At 31.2% G+C, this 27,973-nt stretch overlaps 9 protein-coding genes across 11 annotated transcripts; 5 read left to right on the top strand and 4 right to left on the bottom strand.

Annotated features, from left to right (window-relative positions):
- Positions 1-161: 161 nt before the first annotated feature.
- On the bottom strand, positions 162-3,654 carry LOC111678050 (carboxylesterase 5A). Its single transcript, XM_023439284.2, has 2 exons — positions 3,140-3,654; positions 162-1,728 (listed from the first exon to the last, which is right to left on the bottom strand). Exons 1-2 carry the CDS (start codon positions 3,573-3,575, stop codon positions 287-289), a joined length of 1,878 nt encoding a protein of 625 aa, XP_023295052.2. The 5' UTR covers positions 3,576-3,654; the 3' UTR covers positions 162-286.
- A 2,288-nt stretch (positions 3,655-5,942) lies between these two features.
- On the top strand, positions 5,943-10,835 carry LOC111678051 (mucin-5AC-like). Of its 2 annotated transcripts, none has more exons than XM_046954831.1 (4): positions 5,943-6,048; positions 7,608-7,675; positions 7,734-7,978; positions 8,167-10,835. In XM_046954831.1, exons 1-4 carry the CDS (start codon positions 6,009-6,011, stop codon positions 10,697-10,699), a joined length of 2,886 nt encoding a protein of 961 aa, XP_046810787.1. In that variant the 5' UTR covers positions 5,943-6,008; the 3' UTR covers positions 10,700-10,835. The 2 variants fall into 2 exon arrangements, with proteins under 2 accessions (XP_046810787.1, XP_046810789.1); XM_046954833.1 differs by having other exon boundaries at positions 5,944-5,960.
- Positions 10,836-11,034: 199 nt separating this feature from the next.
- LOC111678045 (bolA-like protein 3) lies at positions 11,035-11,617 on the bottom strand. Its single transcript, XM_023439277.2, has 3 exons — positions 11,505-11,617; positions 11,357-11,440; positions 11,035-11,270 (listed from the first exon to the last, which is right to left on the bottom strand). The coding sequence occupies exons 1-3, from the start codon at positions 11,523-11,525 to the stop codon at positions 11,085-11,087; spliced, it is 291 nt and encodes a 96-aa protein (XP_023295045.2). The 5' UTR covers positions 11,526-11,617; the 3' UTR covers positions 11,035-11,084.
- Positions 11,618-12,120: 503 nt separating this feature from the next.
- On the top strand, positions 12,121-14,678 carry LOC111678016 (LIM domain-binding protein 2). The gene is made up of 2 exons (XM_023439249.2): positions 12,121-12,276; positions 12,578-14,678. The coding sequence occupies exon 2, from the start codon at positions 12,602-12,604 to the stop codon at positions 14,336-14,338; it is 1,737 nt and encodes a 578-aa protein (XP_023295017.1). The 5' UTR covers positions 12,121-12,276; positions 12,578-12,601; the 3' UTR covers positions 14,339-14,678.
- A 1,305-nt stretch (positions 14,679-15,983) lies between these two features.
- LOC111678023 (60S ribosomal protein L39) lies at positions 15,984-16,633 on the bottom strand. The gene is made up of 3 exons (XM_023439255.2): positions 16,491-16,633; positions 16,288-16,391; positions 15,984-16,210 (listed from the first exon to the last, which is right to left on the bottom strand). Exons 1-3 carry the CDS (start codon positions 16,491-16,493, stop codon positions 16,162-16,164), a joined length of 156 nt encoding a protein of 51 aa, XP_023295023.1. The 5' UTR covers positions 16,494-16,633; the 3' UTR covers positions 15,984-16,161.
- Positions 16,634-17,158: 525 nt separating this feature from the next.
- Positions 17,159-19,756, top strand: LOC111678030 (gamma-soluble NSF attachment protein). 2 transcript variants are annotated; one of them, XM_023439263.2, is made up of 7 exons: positions 17,159-17,453; positions 18,309-18,376; positions 18,437-18,552; positions 18,615-18,809; positions 18,920-18,990; positions 19,083-19,470; positions 19,548-19,756. In XM_023439263.2, exons 1-7 carry the CDS (start codon positions 17,398-17,400, stop codon positions 19,626-19,628), a joined length of 975 nt encoding a protein of 324 aa, XP_023295031.1. In that variant the 5' UTR covers positions 17,159-17,397; the 3' UTR covers positions 19,629-19,756. The 2 variants fall into 2 exon arrangements, with proteins under 2 accessions (XP_023295031.1, XP_046810792.1); XM_046954836.1 differs by lacking the exon at positions 17,159-17,453 and adding an exon at positions 17,968-18,002.
- Positions 19,757-20,557: 801 nt separating this feature from the next.
- Positions 20,558-23,477, top strand: LOC111678058 (nucleosome assembly protein 1-like 1). The gene is made up of 5 exons (XM_023439295.2): positions 20,558-20,706; positions 21,320-21,418; positions 22,137-22,602; positions 22,661-22,990; positions 23,045-23,477. Exons 2-5 carry the CDS (start codon positions 21,336-21,338, stop codon positions 23,258-23,260), a joined length of 1,095 nt encoding a protein of 364 aa, XP_023295063.1. The 5' UTR covers positions 20,558-20,706; positions 21,320-21,335; the 3' UTR covers positions 23,261-23,477.
- Positions 23,478-24,245: 768 nt separating this feature from the next.
- On the bottom strand, positions 24,246-25,767 carry LOC111678056. The gene has a single exon (XM_023439293.2). The coding sequence runs from the start codon at positions 25,677-25,679 to the stop codon at positions 24,543-24,545; it is 1,137 nt and encodes a 378-aa protein (XP_023295061.1). The 5' UTR covers positions 25,680-25,767; the 3' UTR covers positions 24,246-24,542.
- A 123-nt stretch (positions 25,768-25,890) lies between these two features.
- Positions 25,891-27,964, top strand: LOC111678057 (stomatin-like protein 2, mitochondrial). Its single transcript, XM_023439294.2, has 7 exons — positions 25,891-26,028; positions 26,105-26,206; positions 26,373-26,580; positions 26,949-27,148; positions 27,214-27,358; positions 27,430-27,545; positions 27,608-27,964. The coding sequence occupies exons 1-7, from the start codon at positions 25,987-25,989 to the stop codon at positions 27,908-27,910; spliced, it is 1,116 nt and encodes a 371-aa protein (XP_023295062.1). The 5' UTR covers positions 25,891-25,986; the 3' UTR covers positions 27,911-27,964.
- The last annotated feature ends 9 nt before the right edge of the window (positions 27,965-27,973 follow it).

The raw sequence follows: 27,973 nt of genomic DNA, 5'->3' as shown, positions 1-27,973 counted from the left end.
AGATTAAATCAAATTTCTTACCTCTGTCTATATCTTCTCCCAACTTCGAAATATCTCAATCAAAACTTAAATCAATAAATTTCAATCTCGTATTCTGAAAGTAAATACTCACCTTTAAAGATATCTTATGTTAAAAATTCGATAAATCATTTTAATTTTTATTAAGGTAGATCGACATAGAATGTCTTAATTGTTATACATGCATATGTACATACATATGCATATTGTTTGTATAGTTCTTTAATAATTGTAAACGTTTGTTATGTAAATATTTATTAACAATTGTTTATATATACTTTTCTAAAATTAATCCTAGTACTATGCATAATGTAAATATCATTGTTATTTTGAAACCTATGGAAGTAGAAACCAATGAAATACCGGTATTTCTGGAAGAACAACATTCAATTGCGAACTCAATTAACTTTGGATAATATTCATTCCAAAAATTAATTTTATGATTTTCGGATACAGCTTTTAAGTTAAAATCTTCATTAATTTGTAAATAAGTTTGGTTATTAACGTTATACGAATTCCATTTTAGATAAATGTTAAACGATGTAGGATTGGATGATTTTGCAAAATTTGCCCACAGCGTCATAACTATTTCAGAAATTTTTTTATCGGTCGAATTCCAACGATTTATAAACATATTATTATTCATATATGGCACTCCCCATATGAATATTTGATCAAAATATTTCGGCACACTTATCCAAGTTGGAAGAATATAAAATTCGGTAAGCGGGCGCATATTAAAATAATAAACATAAATATCTTCTTCAGCACTAAGAAGATTAGCGAATAGAAATAGTGGAGCTAGATGCATTCTGTCTGTGTGGAAGCTTATAAAATTGTTCAGTACCGTCTCCTGATTAACATTTTCTTCGTTTTTATACATAAGATTAATGGAGTCTAAAACGATTGGATAGTCAGTTTCACAGAAATCACTTTGATTTGTCTTGCGTATATCTTCCATTGCTACTTTAGAAGCAAAGCTTTCAAAATCATCAGCCGTCATTAAGGTACCATCTTTTTCTTCGTCTAGGATTTGAAGCACATCTTCCATATCCGTAATACCAGCCATAACCGGAACTTTATTATAATTTCCACTTTTTAAGAGCACTGCAGGAGAATCTTCTATGAAACCTTTAGAAGTATTACTGAATCCTTTATCAATCACTGGACCCCATTCGATTTCAGGTACATTATCCATTAAAATTTTAGCATCGAGTCTTTTTAAACACTGTATCAACATTGAGGTAGGTTTACGATTGCAAGCAAAAACATGAGCCACCGAGTCCAATAGGGGACTAAAATGATCAAAAGTTCGCACTGTATCTTCGGTAAGTGGATTGCCTGACATCATAATTACTTTGTGGAAGGCATTTCGAGACCAATCGCCAGATGTCAAATGTAGTCCGGCACTGATGGCGCCTGCCGAATGTCCAATTATTGTTACTTGTTTTGAATCACCACCAAAATGAGCAATATTTTTACGTATCCATAGTAAAGCAGCAGATTGATCCATTAATCCAAAATTGCCTGGCGCTTCAGCATCTCCAGTTGTTAAAAATCCTAATATATTTAATCGATATGCTACGGTTACTACAATAACTTTTTGTTTAAAAACCATTTGGAAGGGATCGATATCGTTAGGACTGCCGGAGGAAAAGTCTCCGCCATGAAACCAAACCATAACTGCATAACCAGTAAGGCCAGGAGATCCTTTAAATATAATTAATATTTATGAGATAAAAAACAAAGAATTTAATCCTATATATTAATTTATAATATTCTTCAATGGTTTAGAAGTACATTTACATAAATTATTTTAACAAAAACAAATTTTGTTACTGTAGAATATAGGAGTTTTTCAACGCATATTTTATAATATAATTACTAGGCTTCCCTTAAAAAAATAGTTCCCGATTTTGTCATATATTGTACCTGATCTCAATGCTGCAATATTTTTTTTTAAATTTCTACTCCATTATACGTTAATCATTTATTTTATGGAAAAATCGAGATGATTGAGCTTTAGTAACTATCCAAGTGCATTTAGGATCATCTAAAGATCCAAAGATGAATTTATTAACCCTCAAGTTAAGTTATCGTCACTGTTACACGAATTACAGTAAATTTAAAATTTAAACACAAAGGGCATTAAATACATATTATTATTATTATTTTTTTTTAATTTCAAGTTTTCTATTGTTCTAATGAATTTAAATTCTGTTAGATTAACTTTGCTTTTTTGTCACTCGATATTAAAATGTAACAAAAAATTTAAAGAAATTTTATATTTTTCGAATTCATAGAAAGAAAAATATTTTTTAATATAATAAAATATATTTAAATAGTTTTAGCAAAAGATATTTATTTTTTGAAATAAAAAAATTTTTTGAAAATTCACTTTGGTCAAGTGACCCATATCAATAATTTGTATGAAATTTGTACGATGATTAGTACTAATGGATAGTAGGCCAGCTCTATGCGTCAAGAACTGACGGATTTAGAAAGGGTCAAAGTTGAACATTGTGATATACAGTTTTTTTATTGCAACTTTTCACTTATTGGTCCTAGCAAAAATTGTCCAAAGGTATTTGATAACTATTTTTTTAATATTTATTTAAACGATTTTTATTGTATTATATGGGTTATATGTATATTTTTCAAAATATTTAAAAAAATCTAAAATAGACCAAATCAAACCCCGAACTATTTTTTACTATTTTTCTGCATAAAACAAAAATTATGACAATTTTAAACCTTTTTCGATAAAAAGGGATTTTATAAAAATAAAAAATAAGAATGATTTTATATATATCGAAGTTATGTTTTTTCACAAATTATACTGAGGTCAGGATTTTCAATCGCTGGTAGGAAGGAAACTTCGACCATTCGAAAAAAATATTTTTTTATTTTTTTTGGGTTCAATACATTAATGCCCATTGATTGAGGCCTCGGGACGTTGTAATGTACATATACTCCTATTTGCTTATATATAAAGAGCATTTATCATAGTTTCAATTTGTATTAAATCTCGTTTTAAAAGTTTTTAATATTTTTTTTATAATTGAGGCAAAAATCGACAAGACCATGATTATTAAAGTATAAAATAAAATCCATATCTTACCATCTGGTATAAAAATATTTAGATATAAACACTCCTCATCATAACTCTCAACCGAATTACCGCCCATTGTATTAGAAGTCATTAGTAATTCTTGTATTTGCATCGTTTGTTTATCTACTTGTCCAATATTTTTTGGCCAACATTTAGGTCCATATGATGTGGCGTTATAAATCATATTCCATTTATTAACTTTTATTTCTGGCGGTGCAAATCTTGGAGCTTTAGCATACTGTATTCCCAAATATGCCTTTATATTTTGCGTGCGAAACATTTTCATGTATAATCCAACCATTACACCCTGGTTGGGCAAATGTACTGTGGGTGCTTCGAGGGCGCATATAGGCTCTGTCTTTTGACTGATCAAATGAACAGTTATAAATATGAACTTCGCGGATATGATGCTTTTAAGAGAATATTTTGATTTAGCTGTTAACATTTTTACACTTAATGAATAACTAAGGGAATTTAGGCTAATTTTTTTTTTTTTGTAAAAAATATATACTAATGTACTAAATAATTTGCATTGCATGAGGGTGCAAAATTATGAGTGGTTGTCATGGCGCTAAAATATAAAAATTTTTGGTTGCCAAGATATTTTTAAAGTGACACAGAGCACGTTAGATTTAACTAGGGTGGTGATAGTTTAACAATAAAGAAATTCGGCAACCTTTTGGAATATAGTAGTCATGAGTTTTGAATATAGTAGTCCTGAAAGATTGCAGCAGTTTTTTTTCAAAAACTTGGTTACTACCCTAATTATTACAAATATCCACATAAAGTGTATGTTAAAATTTTTCCTACTGGAAATCATTCGTCTTTCAAAATTGTGTCAAATAAATAACATTTTCTGCATAGATAAGAAAATCGTAAAAAAACGTAATTTTGCTATAGACAACATAGGTAAAAATTAATGAAATTAGAAACTCAGTCTATACTGCTTTGTATTAATTAGGAATTATTAATATTTCTTGAATGGAAAAATACTTTTTGTATACACTGTAATTAAGAGGGGGTGTAACATATACATATATATCAGCTAGATGGGTAAGTTGTAGAAAACCTATATACATATATTAGTAATTATAAGAATTATATTTCTATTATATTTTATATAATATCAGATAAATCTTCATTTAAATTCTCTTATTTTGTTCACATTTAATTTACATTCTAGATTTATATTCACCCAGCAGTTCGACAAAGAGGCAATGCATACGAAAAAGACAGTAATTTCCACTAATAGTTACCCACCTGGATGATCGTAATTCGCATGTTTTGGGTTATTTGTTACGAATGTACCCTTTGTAATCGAGAATGAAGACAGTTGTCACTTTAGTGTCTCCTTTGTAAGCGGGAGCGGAGACAGTCGTCTCTTTACTGTCCTCAAGTAACCTAGAGATTATACTCTTAAAAGTTGTTTTTTTGTTGTACTTCCGAAAGTAGTTATTTTACCCATCTTTTGGAGAAATGATTATTACTTTCTACTAATATGCCACCATCTGGTTGACTCAAATTTATAACTTTTGGGTCAATCGTCACATTATTGTCCCATAGTATTCAGGAGAGTAGACATTTGAAATTTTTAAATTTTAGTTCCATTAATATCTTACCACCTGGCTGACTCCAATTCGTATGTTTTTGGACTTTCGTCACAAATAAACTCTTTGTAATCGAGAATAAAGACAGTTGTCACTTAAGTGTCCCCTTTGTAAGCGAGAGCGGAGGCAATCGTCTCTTTACTGTCTCTTTGTGGTGTGTAGAGTGACGATTGACTTCCTTGTAGGACAAGCCCATGTTAAAATGGTCGCTCACCTGGGTAGTCAGGTGGCTAAGCGGCACCACAAGTGGTAGGTTAAGTGGTCAGTTCGGGACTGTGCCGTCGAACTGCTGGGCATCTATTCTATTCGCAACTGTATGCGTACATATGTACATATGCAGGATTTTAAATATACAGTGTCTTACTTAAGTATGTTAATTTATGTACCATACTTATATACTTTGAACTTAACCAATACAAAATATTTATACTTTACTTTATTTCTAAAGTATACCAATCGGCTTAGAATCATTTTCTGAGTGAATTTCAAGATAATTTGATAAAATTTGACACAGAAAAAATATCAAATACTAATGGGAAACACTGTATGAACATTAAACATATACAAATAAGTAATTAAATGTCCTTGATTTACAAACTTACTTTGTAAATGTTTAATGTGACATTAAATATTTGTACATATGTTTGTATGTATGTATTTTACATGACTAAGACGACAAAACACCGTTATGAATAAGATTTGCATAGTTAATAAAATATAACCATTATTTCATAGCTTTTTTATTTATGAGTTCAATATACATATTACAAATTAAAAAAATATATATATGTATTGTACATAATTAATAGATAATTGTATTTATTACAAATATTTATACAGATAAATTAGAAGATTGCTCCTTTAAAAATAAAAAAACGCCAATGCACACAACATCCATTCATACAGCACACTCTCACTTTTAACTTAAGTGTTATATTTACCATTAACCATGACTTTAAGAAGATAAAAAAATATATTGGTAGACATTTGTGTATTTTGTTATTTTCATTATTCGAAAATATTAAAAAAAATGAAAAATATGTATTAAAATGAAAGAAAAAAGAAAAATCATAACATCTTTTTTTTTGTATGTGCAGAAAAATCATGCCGTTATGCTTCAGAAATTTTGAATCTTTTTCGTGTTTTAGAGGCATTTTAGTTGTATGAATATATTCTTCCATCAGTTTTATCTTAGAGCTCTTCAATTGCAAATCGAAAATAAAGTAAAACCGATTAATTCATCTCGTAAAGAAAGTTTTCTTTTTTTGAAGATGAGTGCCTTAAGATTTAAATTGTTATTATATTTATGTGGTAAACATTCGAGAAAATATAGAAAAATCCTTAAAAAAATATAATTTAATATATTTAAAAAATATAAAAAAAACATTAAATGATGGGGAAAATTTGTAAGCGTTAGAATCTTCTAAATCAACCCAAAATAATTTAATCTACAACAAGGATAACATCGTAAAAGAGTGCAAATTAAATATTAATGTGATAAAATATTTCAGAAATAATAAAACGCTTTAAATCTATTAGGTTTTGTGTAGAGATAATTTAGAAAATTTGAGGGAGTTATACGGAAAAAAGTTTAAAATGGAGTTATCTTATAGACATAATAAAATCAAAGTGTTTTGTTGGGGTTTTATCATTCACTTTGAGAATTTTCCAGCTCCGTCGTTGACACTTTTGTCAACAATGACCCTAATTAGCGGATTTTTAGCAACTTCACTGTAGGGTCTGTTGACTATGCGAGTGTCAAACTTCTTCTGACGTTTAGTCTTCGGCTGTTGGACTGACTGGAGAGCATGTTCTTCCTTCGTTCGCTGCCGTTAAGGCCCTGCAGATGAAGCTTGGGCCGCTACATCTGAGGTAGTAGGAGAATCAGAACACTCAGGCTCAACCTAGGGACGATTTTTTGTCGTGGTGAGGGCATCGACCGACTTAATTCCAAGTCGCTCGACTAGACGCAAAGCGCCACACCTTTGAACAAAAGCCTTCCTAGATGGATATTTGCGACTAGGGGATTTTTCGTTAGCCGTTCTATAATTTCATCGCTGCGTTCAGCCGTGCTATCACCAGAAGGTTGGAAAGCAGACTGTTTGCAGTCCAACAGTTTAGGTTTACCCAACTGGTTTTCCACGGGTTTATGCATATGCATACATATGTAGCATATAAAATTACTTTTTCGAATTGTTTAAAAATCTCTTGTATTTGCTGATATATCTCCAATTAAATGTTTGCAAATTTGTTTGTAAAATTAAGACAATATCTTATGTTTTTGGAATTATAGTGATTTTAACCCTTTCACGCATAAAACTAAACCGATGGACTTTTTATGGATATGACTTCACCACACACTTTATGTTGACATACATATATCGAAAAATGGAGAAAGTGTTTTCGAAGATATTACAGGAGTTATCGTTTTTAGCATGTAGTGTCATTGAATTCTTAAAAACAACGTATTTTTCTTTGGAAGTAATCATTTAATGTAGATGTAAACTCAAAGTAACGCTTTAAATCAAGAAAAATCTAAAAACACATGAAATATTATAAATAATAATGTCCTGCTGTTATAATGTTTCAAATGTTTAAAAATGAGGTTTTTGCAATCTTTGTGACATTCTGATGTAATGAATACTCTGATTGAGCGTTGCTCAATACTTTAGAAAAGTAAAATTGGGTTTCTAAGTTCAATTTTTTTAAAATTTTTTTGAACTGTGTTATCATGTATTAACCTATATAAATATTATATTTAAGTTAAAAATAATTATTATGCAATAGTGAATGAATAATAGTGAATGAATAGTATAGTATGTGAATAATAAATTAAGTATATGAATTTCCTTTTTTTTATAATATTTTAGTATGGAGTGGTATTCTCCAAGCAAATGGCATACAAAATTTACGCTATCCCACAAGGTTTGACAGTAATGTACGTAAAATTTCACATTTAACCGCACAAATTTATTAATAACGGTCATTTAATTTAGCAATTACGTTTTGGTAAGCGTCAAGATTTTTTAACAAAATCTAGGCTATTTATGTGGAAACCAGCATTAAATTCCGGCCAAATGTATCCTAATATGAAAACACCTGCAATGCCACTCTCTTTTAACCGCTATGGCATTGCACCTCCACCTCCAATGGCCTCAATTCATCAAAACTATATGTATGCAATACCAACCAAAGTTAATTACCCTTCTTACCAGCCAATGAAAGAAATCGATGATAAAAGGTATAACTAAGTCTCAAGTATGTTAAACATTAGAATGCTTTGTTGAATTTCGTGAGGCGGTCTAATGTACAAAAAAAAATGTGTAGTATTATTTCTTAGACATGCTAATTATTGTAATTTTAATTCGAATTAAGAGTGCGAATAATAATGTTGGGATTTTTTTTTATTTATTATATTTTCGCTGACAGGAAGCCAGGAAATTTACATCATATTACCATAATTAATGCCATACTGCCAAAACCTTATTTACCAACCGTACCCACCCATAGCCACCCAACAACTTTTCGAAATTATAGAACTAATAGTAAACTTCTATATCATCAATACTTTAACAATAATTTTGGACGGCAAAATGTGGAAAATTTAAATAAAATTAATATGCAACAAATTCAATTGCAACAGTTGCAACAACAACAGCAAAACCAGCAAATGGTGTATCCTTCACCTCCTTTTTCTTTCAATATTAATACCCCAACGAATGAGTATAGGAAAACTAATAACTATAATGTCAATAACAATAACATTGATCAAGAAAATGAAATAAATAACCCGGTTTCGCAATGTGGTCGCAGCATAGCTATAAATGATTCTAATCAATCTGCCAGCAATGTCTTATACTACTATTGCAATAATCGTATAACAAATTATAAAAACCCAACCCAACAACAACAATTAATGTATATACCACCCACTTCGTCGTCAACATCTACATCATCAACAACAACTACAACTACTACATCAACTACTTCCACTAGTACGGAGGCGCCTACTACCACAACGCACTCTACAAAATCGGCACGCTTTGATTATGATTTTTTCCCCACCGAAAAGCCAATATTTTTACCAACTCCTATTGCCCCTTTGGAAAACAGTTTTACTCCAATTGCATCATCTACCACAAGTCTTAGTAATTCGATTGTTGATTTCGATAATGATAACGATTTTAAAAAACCACAGAGTCAAAAATACAGACAAACGAAATATGAAAACAACATACCTCAACAGCGTCAACGACACCGTCAAACTGAAACAAGGTATAACGACATAAAGCGACAACAGCAGTATACTACTTCAACATTTGACGATATGAAACTTCATAGCTTCTTTACCATAGAAGATGCTGTTACCAGAGCTCCAGAAATGCAAGTTTTCAATGATCCATATCAAGCATATAGACATGCTAGAAGACATCATCATAGCCATCAGCGACAAACTACAACAACTACAACAAAAAAACCAGATACTACAACAACTACTAGAAAAACAAAATTTAAAAGTTTCTTTGATGATTTGGAAGATGATTATACAATGCCAGAAGTCTCCCAATACGATTATTCACTATTTAGTAATACCCCAAAGTCGGTATATCGGAATTCAGAACTTCATAATGAGTTTAAATTTCCGGAACATAATCAAATTATAGATTCTACGAATAAACCTACGGAAGACAATGAATTTTTCACTGTTGACGATTCATATTTTGGTAAACCCAAAATAAAACAACATAATTTCGGATTATTTCAAGCTATTACTGCAACTGCCAACACCACCCCTGCTATTACAACATATAAACCTTATGACAATTTCAGGGATTACTTTTTAACTACTCACCAAATGCCCAAATCGTCTTCCTATGACTCGAACCCCTTGCAATTATCTACCACTACAGAAACAATGTTAACAAATTTAGAAGCGGTAAGCGAAAAAGAAATTAACACTACCAATGTATCTACAAACGAACCTCGTACTTCAACTGCAATTCCGATTTCAACTACTACAGAGAAAAAATCTAATAGAATTATATTAAAATCACCATTGAACCTGAGATCTCCGACAACATTTAAATATCCAAAACAAAGTGGAATACGAAAATCGTATAAAAGTTTAACTTCTACCACCACCAGAGCCACGCCTTCATTAAAAAAAGTACCAAAATATCAAAGACAATATAAAACAAAGAAATTGAAACAATTTAAACACCTGTTTACAACTTCGAGTACAACTACTTCTACAACCACTTCCACAACAACCACACCTATTCCGACAACAGAAACACCCACAAAAAGGATGTCATTGCGATTAATGCCAACAACTTCTACCACTGAAGAGCCAACAACAAAGAGAGCAATGATCACAAGAACATTTTCAACAACAGAAGCAACAAGAGTAAAGAAATTGAGACAACAGCCAACAGGTGAAACAACGAGCAGAAAGAAAATAAAATCACGTACTTTAACTACACCTACTATAGCTGCAGTGAATAATACCACTACTAGAAGACAGATTACTAGACGAGGCTCCAAAAGAGCCAACATTCCCAAAGATGAAGTGAAAAAAGAAACTTTAAAATCAACTTTGAGAAAAACTGAAAATAAGGGTCGACGCAGGTCTACTTCAACATCTACAACCGCAAATCCATTCTTAACCCGGACAGAAACAAGTACAAGTACTTCCAAGCCCACACCAATATCCACAAGCTTGAGAACACCATCAACAACGACAACAACCATGAAATCTATAATGAGAATAGCCAATAGTAAGTCACGTACAAAACTACACAACGGCGTTAAATCAACAACGAAAACTTCAAGATGGGTGAAAGACGACCGTAAGGATATCGATGAGAGAATGACATTAAAATCTATAACTTCTACAATTTCCAGCGTACCACCATTGCCAATTGAAATATACTTCAAAAAAAGTCAAAATGCTAAAATATAAACTTTAGTATTTTTAGCAAAGATGTAATGTAAAACTTAGTTAAATTATTTTTTGTTTGAATGCAAAATAAAATATGAATTAATATTCAATTAATGGGAAGTTTGCCTATTAAAACATTAATATTTTTTTCTTTAAATTACAAGTATTGCTTTTTTGACTTCCCGATGGTTTTTGAGGGCTTGGAAACATTGCATATTGAATTTTTCGCTTTTAGTCATAATGATCATTGGTGGAGTAACGAATAATTTGATTAAAACATATGTATGTACATATATTTGTCACTTCATATCACTCATATATGTGATGTGAAAATATAATTTTGCATGGACATCTTATTTTTTAGGTATAACAAAAATTTATTAATTAAAATTAACATTTCTAAAATTTAGATTTTATCTGGTATTGAGGTATGTATACGTACACCATGCATCTCCTTTATTTGTTCCTTCAGAGTATTAGTTACCAATTTATGTTGTTTTAAAGTATTTAAGCCTTTGAATTCTTGTGCTTCAACAAAAACTTCAAACATAGCTCCACAACCTCCGGATACATCCGTTACTTTTACATTTGCCTGTTTTAAAAATTGAATAAAAAACGACCGTTAGAATTTCTTAATACTTAGACGGGGGAGTTTTGATAAAAATTCAATGTACGCACCTGAGGAAAACGGTGGATTAGCAATCTGTGAATAGTTTGCTCGGCATTTTTAGCTGTACTTGAGCACAATGTACGCAAATTTAGCTAACGATTTAAAATTAATTGCAAATTATCGTGTTTATATAGATTAATTTAACGAAATACTTACAAAACGTGTAAAGAAACTCATTGTGTGCAAATTTACGTAAAATGTTTGAGAATAAGAAGCAAAGTCCTGAGCTGATATATATTACGACGGCAACGGCTTATACTAAAAATGTCGGCGGCGGCTTTAACAACTTTAAATAAAAACCTAATCCGAGAAATTAAAAATGGGATTTTGGAAGCAACTATTTAAAAATTCCAAAAAAATTTGGATTTTCTTCAAACTTTTATGGAAGGATGCATTACCTATAAATTGATTTAATATAAAATGAAAACATTTTTTGGGTATTAAACGAAAACGCTTGAAAAAACATATTTCTCATAGTTATTAAAAATTTAACTTAATTAATGTTTGCTTGCCCAATCACCCTCGGCATAGTATACGATTTTATTAATTTGTAAGTTCAATTGTTATTAAATAATTATTTAAAGAACTTTATTTCTATCTTTTTAGTCCTAGTCTATTACGGTTTGTCTAACAGCAATGTATTTTTCGTGTTTCATTATTATGATTCATTATTATTATCAAAGAATAAATTTTGTAAATTAATTTTTCCACCACAGCCTAAGGATTTATATAGCCTTCATACACCACGGCGAATCATCAGTCAAATCAAAAATATTTTTTTTGAAAACACCCTGTGTTTAATTCTCCATCGTTTCTTCGCTTCATTTTCTAAAAGTGTCTGAAAATTTTTCGTTTTGTGGTGTTTGCGATTTCTTCTGCTATTATTATTGATAAAAAGCAATATATTATTTTAAAGCAAACGAAAAAGGTGATATATTGATTTAGTTAATAGTTTAATCAAGTAGAGTATTAAATTTATAACATATTGCATTAAATAAACACAAAAAACATAAGTGATGATGTATGTGTATACATCTTATAATGAACGAGTAAATAATCATCATCAACATTAATATTAATGCATAAATACATACATACATACACATTCATACGTACATACATACAATGTACATACGAATTAAAGAGTGGATATTGAATATTCGAAATTGAAGAATATCTCAAGTTTTAATAATTTCTAATAAGATATTTTTATATTTTCTTATTTTTAGGATTGAAATGAACTTTTGTTAGTTATGAATCGTAGAGGTATTAACACAAACACAAATATAAATTCACAAACAGTCATGGACGATGCCAGTTGGAAAAACGTAAATGTGCCCGAAAATGCTTCAATGTTGGGTGGTGGTAATAACAACCCCTCCTTGAATCCTGATGCTTCCAATCAAGGAGGTTTTTCCCAGGGCAATATGCCGTATGGTGGTTCCAATACACCTTATTCACAGGCTGGTCAGAATTCTCCGGCTGGCAATCAACCATTAGTATTTCCTAATGCCAATCCTACAGGTTCTAATACACCACAATACACATCGTCACCTGCTCCTTCGGGCTCCTCAACACCAGGACCAGTTGCACAGCAAAATATGTCGGGGCCATATCCTCAACCAGCGAATTCCGGCAATTTTAATGGACCAGTCGGTGGCCCCTTCGGTTCGCCCTCGTCAGGCATGGGCCAGTTCAGTCGCCCGGCCAGTTCCGGCACTCCATTTAATAGTGGTCAAGGTGGACATTTCCCTGGCCAAGCGGTATTCAACGTGGGCGGTCAGTTCAATTCGATGCCTCCCACCTCATCATTCGGTCATGGTGGTGGTCATCCCATGATGGGTGGACCACAAATGGATCGTATAGATCCTGGCTACAGACGCCACAACTCCTATTTTAGCCACACAGAACATCGTGTGTTCGAAATGAATAAACGTCTGCAGCAGCGTACAGAAGAAAGCGATAATTGTTGGTGGGACTCGTTCACTACGGAATTCTTTGAAGACGATGCCAAACTTACTGTACTATTCTGTTTGGAAGATGGTCCGAAACGTTATACAATAGGACGTACATTGATTCCGCGCTTTTTCCGCAGTATTTACGAGGGTGGTGTATCTGACTTGTATTTCCAATTGAAACACGCAAAAGAATCTTTTCACAATACCTCGATTACATTGGATTGCGACCAATGTACGGTTATCACACAACATGGAAAACCCTTCTTTACGAAAGTATGTGCAGATGCCCGTCTTATTTTGGAGTTCATGTATGACGACTATATGCGCATTAAATCGTGGCACATGACAATCAAAGGTCACCGAGAACTTATACCGCGGTCAGTAATTGGCACTTCACTACCATCAGACCCTATGATTTTGGAACAAATTACCAAAAACATCACTAGAGCTGGCATTACAAACTCTACATTGAACTATTTGCGTCTGTGTGTGATATTGGAACCTATGCAAGAGCTTATGTCGCGGCATAAGGCGTATGCGTTAAGTCCCCGCGATTGTTTGAAGACGACCCTTTTTCAGAAGTGGCAAAGAATGGTCGCCCCCCCGGGAAAAAAAGACCCGCAGAGGCCGGCGAACAAAAGGCGCAAAAGAAAAGGGTCAAACTCGGGCGGGGGCGCAAACGCAAACACGCCACCAGTGAGTAATCAAAAGCGCTCCCCGTCCGGTCCTAACTTCTCACTGTCGTCACAAGATGTTATGGTTGTCGGTGAACCCACCCTAATGGGTGGCGAGTTTGGTGAAGAAGATGAGCGACTCATAACACGTTTGGAAAACACTCAGTACGATGGCACCAACGCTATGGATCACGAAAATCATACTGGCTTTGGTCATTCAGATTCACCCATTTCTGGTGCAAATCCCTGGAATATCGATAGATCAGGTGCAATACCAGCTAGTCCCGGTAGTGGGTCTGTACAGAATAATGCAAACATGGCTGATATAGATAAGAAAAGTCCAATAGTATCACAGTAAAATATATAAATATATAATAGTTTCTTTTTTTTTTATTAAATTAAATAAAAATACATAAAATTTTAGCGTAGTAACGTTAAGTAAAAATTGTATTTTGACAAAGCAATTATATATAAGAGCAACAAAACAAGCAGACACAGAACATATTCTCATAACTCCAAATTCCAAGCAAATGCAATCCAGTCTCCTTTGAAGTATCATACTACTCTATATTGTATTAATTTAAAACCACACGCTCACACAAACACACAATTATTAATAATAATAATCATAAACCAATATAAAATAAAGCAAAATTAAAATAGTTTTTAAAGAAGATACAAAAAAACATAAATGTAACTTTTAATGTGTATTTATTAAATATACTATTCTTCTTTTACGAACTCATCTTTTGATGGTGTTACAGGTGGATTTATCTCTTAAAGGTAATAGCAAAAAACAACAAAAAACCCTCATTTGAACAAAACCCTATATGTCCAAAGTCTCCAACTTTGACCCCGAAGTTTCGCAGTTCTTGACCGATAGAGTTCAAATTTTGTGTCACGCCTACTATACAATAGTACTTACCTTGGTGCAAATTACAGCCAAATCGAATTTTAAATTGGATCACTTGACACGAAATTACCCATAAAGTGAAGTAAGGGTAAGTGATATACAAAATTACATCCTAAAGTAACTTATTACAATTTGCCAATAAAAAAAGTTGCGATTTTATAATAGCGATAATTTCTTTCTCGTTATTCGAGGGAAAATATACTAATTCCTGCAGGAAATGCAACTAGTACCAAAATAGTATTATACTTGTACCAAAATCACCAGTACTAGTTTCCAACTGTAAACTTTTCTATAGCATTTGTGTGTTGTTTCTAGTACCATTAGTTCTAGACCTATACTAGTGCTCTTAGACCCAATTGGATCCTTTAGAACCAGTTTATTACTACTATAAATATTCACAAAAATTCCCCATATTTGGTAGTTTTGTTCCTTTGTAATCCTCCTATGTGGTTTCATTTAGAAAATCTACACAACCAGTTTTAATAAGGTTTTATTTACAAAAATGTTTTAGGTAAATACATCTCCTTACAATTCAAAATTAAAGTTCGAAAAAATTCCGGTTCTATTCGTATTCCATTTCAACACATGTCAAATAAAAATCAGTCTACAAGTGGGGACCTTCAATTACTGCTAGTACTAGTATTTTTTCATATAACTCTAACACCATTTGTACTAGTGTCTGCCGAATTTTTCAGCCTTTGTACTTTCGTGTTTTTAAGGTATGTATAGTATATATTTATACAATATTTCTTGGCCCTAAATATTATAGAATTATACCAGGATAAAATTATACTCTAGTAGGTTTTGTATAGTAAATAATGATATCTCAATAAAATTCTACATGAATCGATTTGTTTGCAATAGCTTTTAAATTTCTACATTTTTACTGTAAATAAAAAATTGTTTATAGCTGAAGTGTATTTTTTTTTTTGATTTGGCATAGCCGAATATACTATTAAAACACATCGAGTAGACCACATAGTTTAATCTTTCTTCCAAATTAATTTCTGCCTGCCTGGAAACATTGGATTCAGATGCAAAGTTACTATTACCCACAAAACTATTAATATTAAATAAAAATGCTGTAATATTTTGCTTAAATAAAAAGCAATTACTTTTTATATGTATTTCTTTTCAAGATATTCTGTGTACATTAACATACATATTTAAACTCATATAGCAGAAAACACTACGAATATTGAAGATGTAAACACTACATAAAAATGAATTCCCATTAGATGAGAATCTAATCCAGCGTAGCATAAAATTTACAACTTCAACTTGGTGCGTCTCCAGTGACGTCTCTTGGCGTTGTATCTAAAGCAATATAGTAAAGAGGATGTATAAGTATAAAATTTATAATAGGTATACACTTTTATTATTTTACAACTTACCTAATGGTGTTGCCTGTACGCAAACGGATCCATTGGGGTACGGAACGATTTTGCTTCAATTTTTTGGCAAGCTTCTGCTTGATTCTGAAAGTTTTATGGGCCGCCTAAAAAGCAATTATATTTGTTTAGTAATTTGATTAAAAAAATATTTTAAATAATATTAGGATTCCAAAGATAACTATGGATTTAAAAAAATTACACACCATTTCGTCTTGCTCGTATGAGACAAAAAGAGGGAAAAGAAAGGTTGTCAGTTGTCAAATTGACAGTCAGAGATACGAGCCGACACGATTTGAAACGACGGCGGCTGACCGCCAGTAAAGTTTTAGAAGACACGCCGCCCTACTTCCTTCTGTATAAAAGCTGAGGTATTCTGTAAAATAATTGTTCAAAAATTTTGTTTTAATGTAAAGTTGAACGTATTTTTTAATAAAACATGCTTTTGTTAAATCAATTATCAGCTTGATTTTATTTTATCTTAATTTTTTTTTCAACAAAATAGCGATAAATTAGAGATGAGCAAGATGAGAGATACGATGATCAGTGTGGTAACTCTATAAAAATCGATAAAATAAACTATTTTTCCCAAAAGCAATCTCTGGCAACTAGCATTTTATTTTTTTTTATCGCAAAATTTGGTAGAAGTGTAGAGATATCTTTATGTTTAAAAAATGTCAACAAAACAAATAAAAAAAAAAACATTTACTAAAACAACATATAAATATTTCTTTTGTGTAGCCAATTTACCTATTTTCTTGTCAATTATAGCAATTTTCCATCCAATTTTGCGGGGTAAAATATGAATTAGGTTTTAACGGAAAATTTAATGATTTCTTATTCTAAGTTGATACAAATGACGAAATTAAAATATATTTATATATATTCATTATAAGTAAATTTTGTATATTTTATTTGCTATTTACCTTAAGATTGTTTTTTTAAAGTATTTATATAAAAAATCGGCTTAGTCGGCCCATAACCGCCGTTGAATTATTTTATGTTAGTCGCCGTCGATAATTTAGCAACGACTTAGAAAACTGTTGGTATTGTTTATTGATTTTTTGGTTGCGTTTAAGAAATACAAAAATATTTGTAAAATAAAAAGAAAAAATGAATACTACCAAGATTGAAGAAGGCAACGAATTAATAAGACAGGCTGAAAAGAGGTATGTTATAATAAATAAAAGTTTTGTAAATTTTATATGCCTTATTATGTGTAAAGTAATAAAAAATTTAAAACTTTCTTTGCCACCCACTTATATAGTGGTCTTTTTTTCGTAGTATAAACGAAAGAATATGTGTATGTATTTCGAATTAAACTGCTATAAAAGACTTTTATTTATAAAAATAAGTTTGTATTATCATATTTTAAAAATATTTACAATTATTTATTGGATGACACATAAAAAAATGTAAAGTATGCATCAGTGAAGTCGCTGTATCGGGTATAAAGTTTGTGACCTTGAATATTATTTATGCATATATTATAAAGAAAATACAATTTTCAGAATGTTTCTAATTGTAAATTGGTTTTAAATACAGCATAATGATGAAATTATATTAATGCCGAAAACAACACTCTAAATGAAAAAATTGCGAATTGATCAAATAATAAAAAATCTACTTTTTTACCCTTACCTTCCTATAAAGAAACAAACAATTGTCGCAAGTATTTTCTCTAGTCCACATACATAGATGAAAACTATTGGAAAAAGGTTATTAAAGGTTTCTTATAAATTTATATACCTACACAGGTACTTAAGGGAAAACTATTGTTAATAACCCCCTCTGCGTTATCGGTATTACTACAAAATTTTCTGAATTTATATATAATATCTATAGAAATCTTACTACCGAACAAAAACTGAATTGAGTTCATTATAAACTTACATTAATACTATTTTTTTACTATTAAAAACTAAGTCATTATGCATAATTTCTTGTTTGAATTTAAACTAGAGAGAGATTTTTATAATACATTTGTTTTGATATGTTAAAAATTTTAAATTTATTTGTTTCAGCATGAAAACAGGACTTCTTAAATGGCGTCCAGATTATGACATTGCAGCTGATTGTTACACTAAAGCTGGTAAATGTTAATCCCATTACAATATAAGAAATAAAAACTAATATGTTAATTTTTTATTAGCCACTGCATTCCGAATAGGAAAATCTTATGATCAAAGTAAAGAATGTCTTTTAAAAGCGGCTGATTGTCATAAAAATAATAGTTCTTGGTTTCATGCAGCCAAGTGTTATGAACAAGTAACTATTACATTAAAAAAATTGTTTACATTCGTTTAATTTTAAATACAATTAATTTGCAGATTATTTTAATTTGCAAGGAAACAAATAACTTGTTACAAGTTGAAGAGTTTGCTAATCGAGCTAGTCATTTATATCAACAACATGGTTCGCCCGAATCGGCCGCATCCGCTTTGGACAAGGCATCTAAAGTTGTTGAGCAAAAACATCCAGAGATTGCATTACGTTTTTATCAAAGAGCATTGGAAATAAGTATGGTAAGTATATGTTTTACTTTTTAAATATGAAAATCTATTTGTTCTGTAGCTGATAATTGAATTTGTTTTTTGTTACTGCCATCTATAACAATAACTTCTAAAAAATAAAGATTGAGGATTCAACACGTTCCGCTGCAGAATATGCTTCCAAAGTTTCACGTATTCTGGTTAAATTACAAATGTAATTGTTGTTCTTTCATTACAAATTTTTAATTCTTAAATACGATTCGCTAGCAAACGTAATGATATTTATAAAATTTTTCCTTAATATAGGTTTGATCAGGCTGCCGATGCTTTAAGGCGTGAGATCGGTATAAACCAACAAACTGAATCCTATGGTCATATTGGCAGACTTGCTGTAGTTTTAGTAATGGTGCAATTGGCAAGAGGCGACCAAGTGGCTGCCGAAAAGGCATTTAAAGAGTGGGGCAATTGTTGTGATCCCCAGGAAGTGCAAACATTAGAAACTTTACTGCAAGCCTATGATGATGAGGATCCTGAAACTGCTCAAATGGCATTGAATTCTCCATTTATAAAACATATGGATGTAGAGTATGCAAAGTTAGCTCGACAAATACCCTTGCCCCAAGGCATATTATCTTCCTCAAAAACTGGTGTTATTAAAAATGCCGCAGCTTCATATACGTCACCTAATATGGATGTAAGTTATATTTAATTTTGTTGAAACATTTAGGGGAATTCTATGTTATTTACATTACTCGTTATTTCTTATGTTAGGTATCCAATTCAGAGGCTGCTGCTGCTGGTGGTAGTGCCAAAAATGATGAAGATGACGATGAGGAAGGTGGACTTTGTTAATTTATTGTATATTTTTTCTCCTAGCTTAATTGTTTTAATGCCAGTTATTATATTATATTTGATTGATGTAATTAACAGCAATGCAATCTAAAAATTTCATTCCAAATATAAAGTCAAGTGTCGTTAAATAAGTATTTTTACTTTAGGAGAAGGATTAGGCGAACCCATAGTGTTGTGCAATAAAATTTTATTGTTAATGCAGTCTGGTAAGTGAAAGAAGATTGTACTTTAAACTTTCTGTGCTTGTACCAACTATGTTAAAAGTGCCAAATCTCCTATGATAACACAGGAGATCTGCACTCTCGAAGAGAAGATCAGCACCCCTAAGAGTCGAAAGATCAACCCCGACAGACGCATGGCCTACGAATTTCTCTAATCAAATTGTTCTCTAAAGAACGAGTACGCTCAAGAATTCAAATTTTGCCTTTGTTAAATATGAACAATGGCTGTTAAATAAGAACAATGATTTAATTTTCGTTTTTTAATTGCATGTCCTGTAAAAAGTATAAGAATCCTTCTAATTTTTTTCTGTTCTGTGATTTTTTTTAAATAATAATTATTAATAACTTAGTTATATTAAATAGTTATTTAAATAATTAGATATGCAAACCTAATTCGCCAATTTAAAAAAATGCGCCATTTTTCAAAAAATACATCTCTACCATTTCAACAAATTTGCAAACTTTATACAAAAATTAAATTTTTTGTATAAAATTAGAGTGGTGGTGGGTCGTGAGCAAAATTTTTCCGTAAGGAATATACATGCTTGTGTGTTGAAAGCCGCAAAATTTGCTCAGACTACAAAATAGCATAGTAAATTTTAGTAGATATTAAATAAAATATACGTATATGTACGTTGAACGCATTTGAAAATTTAGTCGAATTAAAAACGATTGTAAGCCGCCATTGATATTTTTCGTTTCAGCCGCCGTTAACGAAAATTTTGATCAGCACAAGTCTCTAAAGCCGAGTGTCTGTTCTTTTTGCTTTGCGGGTGTATATCTGTAAAGTCGCAGAATTTGTTGAAAAAGGAAAGTTTCAACAAATTTATAAATTAAAATAGATTTTTTATTTATTGGTAAGTTTAAATAAATAATGTAGATAAGAAAAACTATAACAAATAAGTGTAAACAGCCACAAAGGTGATTTAGAATAAGATTAACCAAAAATATTGCGAATAATTTGCAAATCGCGCACGTGTTTCTCTCTTAGAAGGACAAATTTTTGTCTATATTGGAAAATAAATTTTATTTCCTCCATTGTGTTTTTTCTTTATATATTCCAATGAAAACTATAAATTTTACTTAAATAATTATAAAATTTTTGTTAAAAAAAGAATTTAATGGTTATTTTAATGTGTACGAATACATTTGTGTATTATAAATGTGTGTATGTATGTATAGACGCGAATTTGTAAAACACCAACCATGCTTCTATGGTTGTTAGACAGACTACTTAATGTGTGATGACGATGATGATGATGTATCATACATAAATGCCTTGCTTGTTCTATAAGTATTGTTGTTGTTGTTTCTTGCATTGTCTAAACTACGCAGTTTAATGTGGTTGTCTTGTGAGCTTTTAATTTTTTTATACTTCCCTTTTTCATTAACATTCCATCACATTTGCTGCTTAGTATAATATCAATTAATTAATTTCTCTTTTTAATTCTTTTATTAATATTTCATTAGCTATCCAATCGGAAATATGGATGCCCATCACGATACTGAAGATACTGCCGAGTCCATGAACGAGGATGAGGAGAGAGGTTTCTCCGCTAATCAGATGGTGTAAGTAGAAAACTAATACATATCTTTTTGGTTTTTTTAGAGGCTCCTTTGTTTTTTTTCATGTCTGGAAGTTGAGAAAACTGAATATTTTTTTTACCGGCATTTTAAAACCGGTTATAGATACAAACCATATTCATTTATACTTCTTGTGATTGATACACAATCACAATGTTTAAAAAAGCTAACTAATTAACCATTAAAGACAGCATCTCTAAAATATAACTAAAATATTAAATTTATTTAATTTAATTGTATAGTTTTGCCGTTAATTTAAAGAATTCTATTAAATGTATTGTTAAGTATTACCTATCTGACGTCATAATTAATGCGTCATCATTTTTAAGAATTTTGAACATTTGCCAAGAACAATAAAATTATCTATTTTCACACTTTAACAAAGATTTCAAAAAGTGAAATTTGTTTGAAATTCTGGTAAAACTAAATAAAGTATTTTGTAATTTAAAATTCTTTTTAACATCTCAAATACAGATAAAATCTGAAACTACTTATAGTCAATGAATTTTCAATAGATTTTAAAAGCTTTTCAACTTTAATTCATGTCCATACAAAATATGAATACTTCACTAGAACTAGATAATATTTCTTATCACAACTTAAATGTTTTAATTTGGATCATTTAAATAACATTGTTTAAATTTTGAGACATGAAAGTGTAACATTACTTCAAAAAATAATTCCTTTTTTTATTTAACTGCAGGCCTGCATATATGAATGCTATATTGCGTCGTCAATTTCTTCAAGAAATGGTTAAAAGTCTGCCAGCTCCATTGCAAAATCGCATTACCGTTTTGAAGAATCTTCAATTGGAACATTTAAGTCTTGAGGCTGAATTTTTCGATGAAGTTTACAAATTGGAAAAGAAATATCAAGAAAAGTACCAACCTCTGTTCGAAAAGAGAAGAACTATTGTTACCGGTGAAGTAGAACCCCCAAAGGAGGAACCCAAGTGGAAACCTGAGCCAGCAGATGAAAACAGTGAGGATTTACCCGACTTTAGTAAACTGTTGACAAAGGTTAAAGAGATTCCTGAGGATGCAAAGGGTATTCCAAATTTCTGGTTGACTATTTTCCGCAATACGGAAATATTGTCTGAAATGGTGCAAGAGCATGATGAACCCGTTTTACAAAAACTTACTGATATTACTATTAAATACGACGATGAGGTGTGTTTCATTGTTTTTTGTTCTTTTTGTGCGATTTTAACAAAATATTCTTTTGCAGCATTCGTATACTTTAGAATTCCATTTTGATAAAAACGATTACTTCTCTAATCAAGTGCTTACCAAGCAATATTTCTTAAAATCCGCTGTAGATGAGGATAATCCTTTCGGCTTTGAAGGTCCTGAAATTTACAAGTGCAAGGGTTGCAACATCAATTGGGAAAAGAAAATGAACTTGACCGTTAAGACCATTAGGAAGAAGCAAAAACATAAGGAGCGTGGTGCTGTTAGGACCATCGTTAAGCAAGTGCCTAATGATTCATTCTTCAACTTCTTCAATCCTCCTGAAGTACCAGAGGATAAGGAAGAAATCGATGAGGATTCTCAAGGCGTAAGTTTTTAATTATAATAATCAAATCCTTGACTTATTTGCATTTTTCCTTAGATTTTGGCTACCGATTTTGAAATCGGACATTTCTTGCGTGCAAGAATCATTCCTAAAGCCGTTTTGTATTATACTGGTGATGTTATTGATGATGAAGACGAAGATGATGATTCCTTCGATGGCGAAGAAGAGGAGGAGGAAGATGAATCTGGTGACGAAAGAGAACACAAACCCAACAAAAAGAAACCAACACCCAATGAATGTCCAAATCAATAAGTAATATATGATAAACAATCACAAAATAAAACTCATTTTAAAAAAGAAATCTAATTTCATATTAAAATGTAGTTTCAAAAAAAAAAAAAAAAAAAAACAGATTCATAATATTGTGTCCCTATCAACACCGTTTCCTTTTATTTTTTAATTGTGAATTAACTATTTGAACAAAAGAAAACTAAAAATAATTAAATAAAATCTTTATTTGGAAAAATAACTTCTTTATTACATATTGGTCATCTATATATTTTTGTATTTGACACATTTATTTACCATCAGCTAGTAGAGTCCTACGGTCCAAAGGTGATGCTAAAGCCAATAATATTATTGACATTAAAACCACAAACACTGTTAAATATGTAAATTTTTATTTCAAGCAGAGGTTACTGTTTACATACATATCTACATCTTACCACTTGTAACAGACTTTACAGGATTCATTATAAGAATTTTAATCGGTTAGAACTGTTTTAATGCAATTAGTTTTGTAACTGAAGATCAGCAGTAAAACCCTATATTTATATACGTAATATAACATTTTAACAAATGTATTAATGTTATTTGCATCAATTCTTCTCACGAAGTCGTGTTTTTACGAAATTAAAAAATTGCAGAAATTTTAATTATTTTTGTTAAGTAGTGGGGCTCATACATATTTCTATAATTTTGGTAGAAATGGTGTAAAAGATTTATTAGTCTCTATTTAAAGATACAGATAAAATGTATTAGATTGTTCTATATCGTATATTAAAATTTTACTTGCCTTAAGAATTTGTCGATTTATAAATTTAATTTTCTTCTAATTTATTGCCATCCTAATGTTAATTCTCCTAAAATTATTGTGCATCAAATGAATTTCGAAAGATGAAATAAATTGTGTTTTTTAAAGCACATTTTAAGGCGACAAAGAACATAATCTTTAACTACATTTCTCAATATGTGTATAACTATTGACTTGATTAAAAATACACTTTTTATGTTATTATTTATGTATGTATATTCAATTTATAAAATTAATCCATAATCCTTGTATACAAGGAATTAAAATAATAAACAAAATATATTATTGCAAAAAAGTTTTGTTTTTCATAATTTTTTAAAAATATTGTACTTAATCTTAATTATAGAGAAATTATATTACGAGTTTATACTTTTCACTATCGCCAGATTGCAGAAATTGCTGTTCAATCATTAATTTACTCTTAATTTTTTGCTTCTATATTGAGTTCGTACGATATTAATGAAGAGATAATTTGTTTACTTTCTTTTATATTTAATTAATTCATTCCGCTTTCTTTTGCTCCTGTGGTGACCGATCGAATTGTGAATACCGTTCTATGGATGATGTTGATAAATACTTCATTTGACCTTGATACAAGATATCCGAGATTATTTTCTCTGCATAAATGGCTTGTTTAGCATCCATTGTACGAAGTTTGTGAGCAACAATTTCTCCAAAGCTGGTATAGTGATCAGATGTGTTCTTTTGGAAATTCTTACAGGCCAGTGATAAAAGATTCTCGATATCTAACGTGATATCACTTTTTGAAGTTTTAATGGGTGTTGTGGTGTCAGTTTCATTGGAGTGTTGGGATGAAAAGGATGATGAACGTTTGCGGGATTTGTTGTTGGATGACGGCTGCTGTTTTATGTGTGGTGTTATGCTGCTTGTGGTGCTGGCGGTTGAAATGGTGGTGGGATTATTAGCTGTTGATGTATCAACAATGAATACTTGATCTTTCCGTATGGGTGTTATAGCGATTTCCTCAATGTCTTGGCTTATGGGTATACCTTTATCCGAGATGACTGAAATATTGACGGTGGTTGTTGTCTCCTCTCCAGTTATATCATCTTCTGGCTCCGTGCCGTTATTTTCCTTGTGAATTTCTTTGCAAATGTCTGAAAACAGATTATTGGGTACTTGCATGGCATCCTCTACACCATTAATGGACTGTTTATCACCATCTACTATCTCCAACGAGGCACTTTCCGTCTCAGTGCTAAGTAAACGCCTTTCGTTCTTACCATTGCTGCCACGGGTGACACTGGTAATTGATATTTCACTGCTAGAGTTATCAATTTTACTGTTATTGAGGATTCTCTTGTCCCGGGTTTCTTCATCTTTTAGAAACATTAACGATTCAAAGTACTTTCGTTTTGGGCAGTAGGGCTCCTCTTTCTCTCCTTTAGTCTTGAGTTCGTTGTACTTTTTCAGCTGGTGTCGGAAAGCACAGCGCAAATTATTTATTTTCTGTTTGGTTCTCTCAACATTGTAGTGTTCGCCATGTTTTGCAGCTACATCTATTAATTTCATGTAGGCCTCCTGGCGCTTGACCCGATTTTTATAATTAGCTGAATCCGCCTTCCAAAGGCAGGGATTATTCTTATATTCTTGTATAAAGTCGTCAATAAAATCCATTATTCCTATTTATTATTTTTCCTTTTTCGTCAATTGGATTGTTTTCAGTTGATTTTTCCATCAATTGTCAAAATGATTATTGATTTGTTAAATGTAGTGCTGTCAAACTTGAGGTATTTTTTATATACAATAAAACATGGTTTTCGCTTTTTGAAAAATATTCTAGCGATTTTGATGTTGAGTTCATAATTTATTAAAAATGAACGGCGTCTATGAAATTTCTTCGGCGGCTAGGCTCAGTCGTCTTAAATCGAACCACCGTAGGGATCTGAAGGTTATTCTGCAGAAATTTCATTTTTTTTCCAAAATGTTATCATCCTATGCCAATTCGGGAAGAATATTATCCAGAGTAAGTTCAATAATATACTGTTCATATGTACTTCCAGATAATTTTATTCTTTCTTTGTTGCCACTGTATATTTTAGCAAATTTTAAACAATTGCCGGCACAATGCGCTTATCAATCAATGTAGGACCAAAACATCAACTCCCATGAATACCATCATAATGTTTGTGCCACAACAAGAGGTAGGCTACAAATGAGAATGAATATAAACAGATAATTCTTGTTTTTTTCACAAAGTATAATTGTTAAAACTTTTTGGAAACGCTTATTTTATGCGGTTCAATTTCATTAGATAACTGATGTAATGTCTTAATATGATTGTATGTTGTTGTTGTTGTTATTTTTAAGGCATGGATTGTTGAACGCATGGGTCGCTTTCATCGTATTTTGGAGCCTGGACTAAATGTATTGCTGCCTATAATGGATAAAATCAAATATGTTCAGAGTCTTAAGGAAATTGCTATTGATGTACCCAAACAGAGTGCCATTACCTCGGACAATGTTACTTTAAGCATAGATGGCGTGTTATACTTACGCATTATTGATCCTTATAGGGGTAAGTGAAAGTATTGTAAGATAAGTAATCTTTTAAAATATTTGTTTCGTGCCCGAAAACTTAATTAGAAATAGACAAAAAAAGTATGATTATTATTTTTTGAATAGTGGTTTTAAGAAAAGTCCGAGACCATTTAGGAACATCTTTTGTATATCTATAAAGCTTTTAGTCGTTGTATCGATGTGCCATTTATTTAATGCAGTTGGAGTTTTAATCATTTTAATGTTTTAACACTTAAGAGTTTGACGATTTGCAAAGTTAACAATTTTATGTATTAGCTAGGATTTCTGTTTGTACTAACGATATGTATGCTGTTGTAAACATTCAGCTATTAATTCATCAAAATTTAATAAAATTCTCTTTTTCAGCTTCATATGGCGTTGAAGATCCAGAATTTGCTATAACACAATTGGCACAAACTACTATGCGTTCAGAGTTGGGAAAAATGTCATTGGATAAGGTTTTCCGTGAAAGAGAGTCTCTTAATGTGAGCATTGTTGACTCCATTAACAAGGCTAGTGAGGCTTGGGGTATTGCCTGTTTGCGTTACGAAATTCGTGATATTAGGGTAAGTTAAAAACTACAATTCCAAATATAAAAACCATTAAAAATGAGAAAACTTTTTTTTTATAGTTGCCCTCCAGAGTACACGAAGCCATGCAAATGCAAGTTGAAGCTGAGAGAAGAAAACGTGCAGCAATTTTAGAATCCGAGGGTCAAAGAGAAGCCGACATTAATATTGCCGAGGGTAAACGTAAATCAAGAATCTTGGCATCAGGTGCAATAATAAGACGATTTTTAAATGAAGACAATAATATTTTATTAATAATCTGCATTAATTAATTTCAGAGGCTGAACGTCAGGAACAAATTAATAAAGCTAGTGGTGAGGCGGCTGCTATGTTGGCTGTAGCTGATGCTAGAGCTCGTGGTCTAGCTACTTTGGCAAAATCTCTAGAAGATTTAGTAAGTTGTAATTATGTTTACACTTGATATTTAATAATAATAATAATAATTTTTAATTACAGAATGGCAAAAATGCTGCTTCTCTAACATTAGCTGAACAATACATTTCCGCTTTTAAGCATTTAGCCAAAACCAACAATACCCTCATACTTCCTTCAAATGCTGGCGATATTTCTTCTTTAGTTACTCAAGCTTTAAGTGTATATAAAACAGTTTCATCGCAAAATTTGGGTTCTACAACTACACTATCCGGTGATGATATCTCTTATAGAAGAGAAACCTGTGACGCCGATAGTACAACAGAAGTTAATGCACGACAGAAAATACAATCGGGTGGCAATGTATCTAAAATGGATATTGAATAAAATGTATTTAAAAAAACCACACAAAACAAAAGCAATTTGTTATTAAAAATGTAATTTATGTTT

Source organism: Lucilia cuprina, chromosome 6, assembly GCF_022045245.1.
Source record: "Lucilia cuprina isolate Lc7/37 chromosome 6, ASM2204524v1, whole genome shotgun sequence".
In the NCBI taxonomy this organism is placed as follows: domain Eukaryota; kingdom Metazoa; phylum Arthropoda; class Insecta; order Diptera; family Calliphoridae; genus Lucilia; species Lucilia cuprina.
Note: the sequence above shows the minus strand (reverse complement) of the source record. Positions and strands in the feature narration are given on the sequence as shown.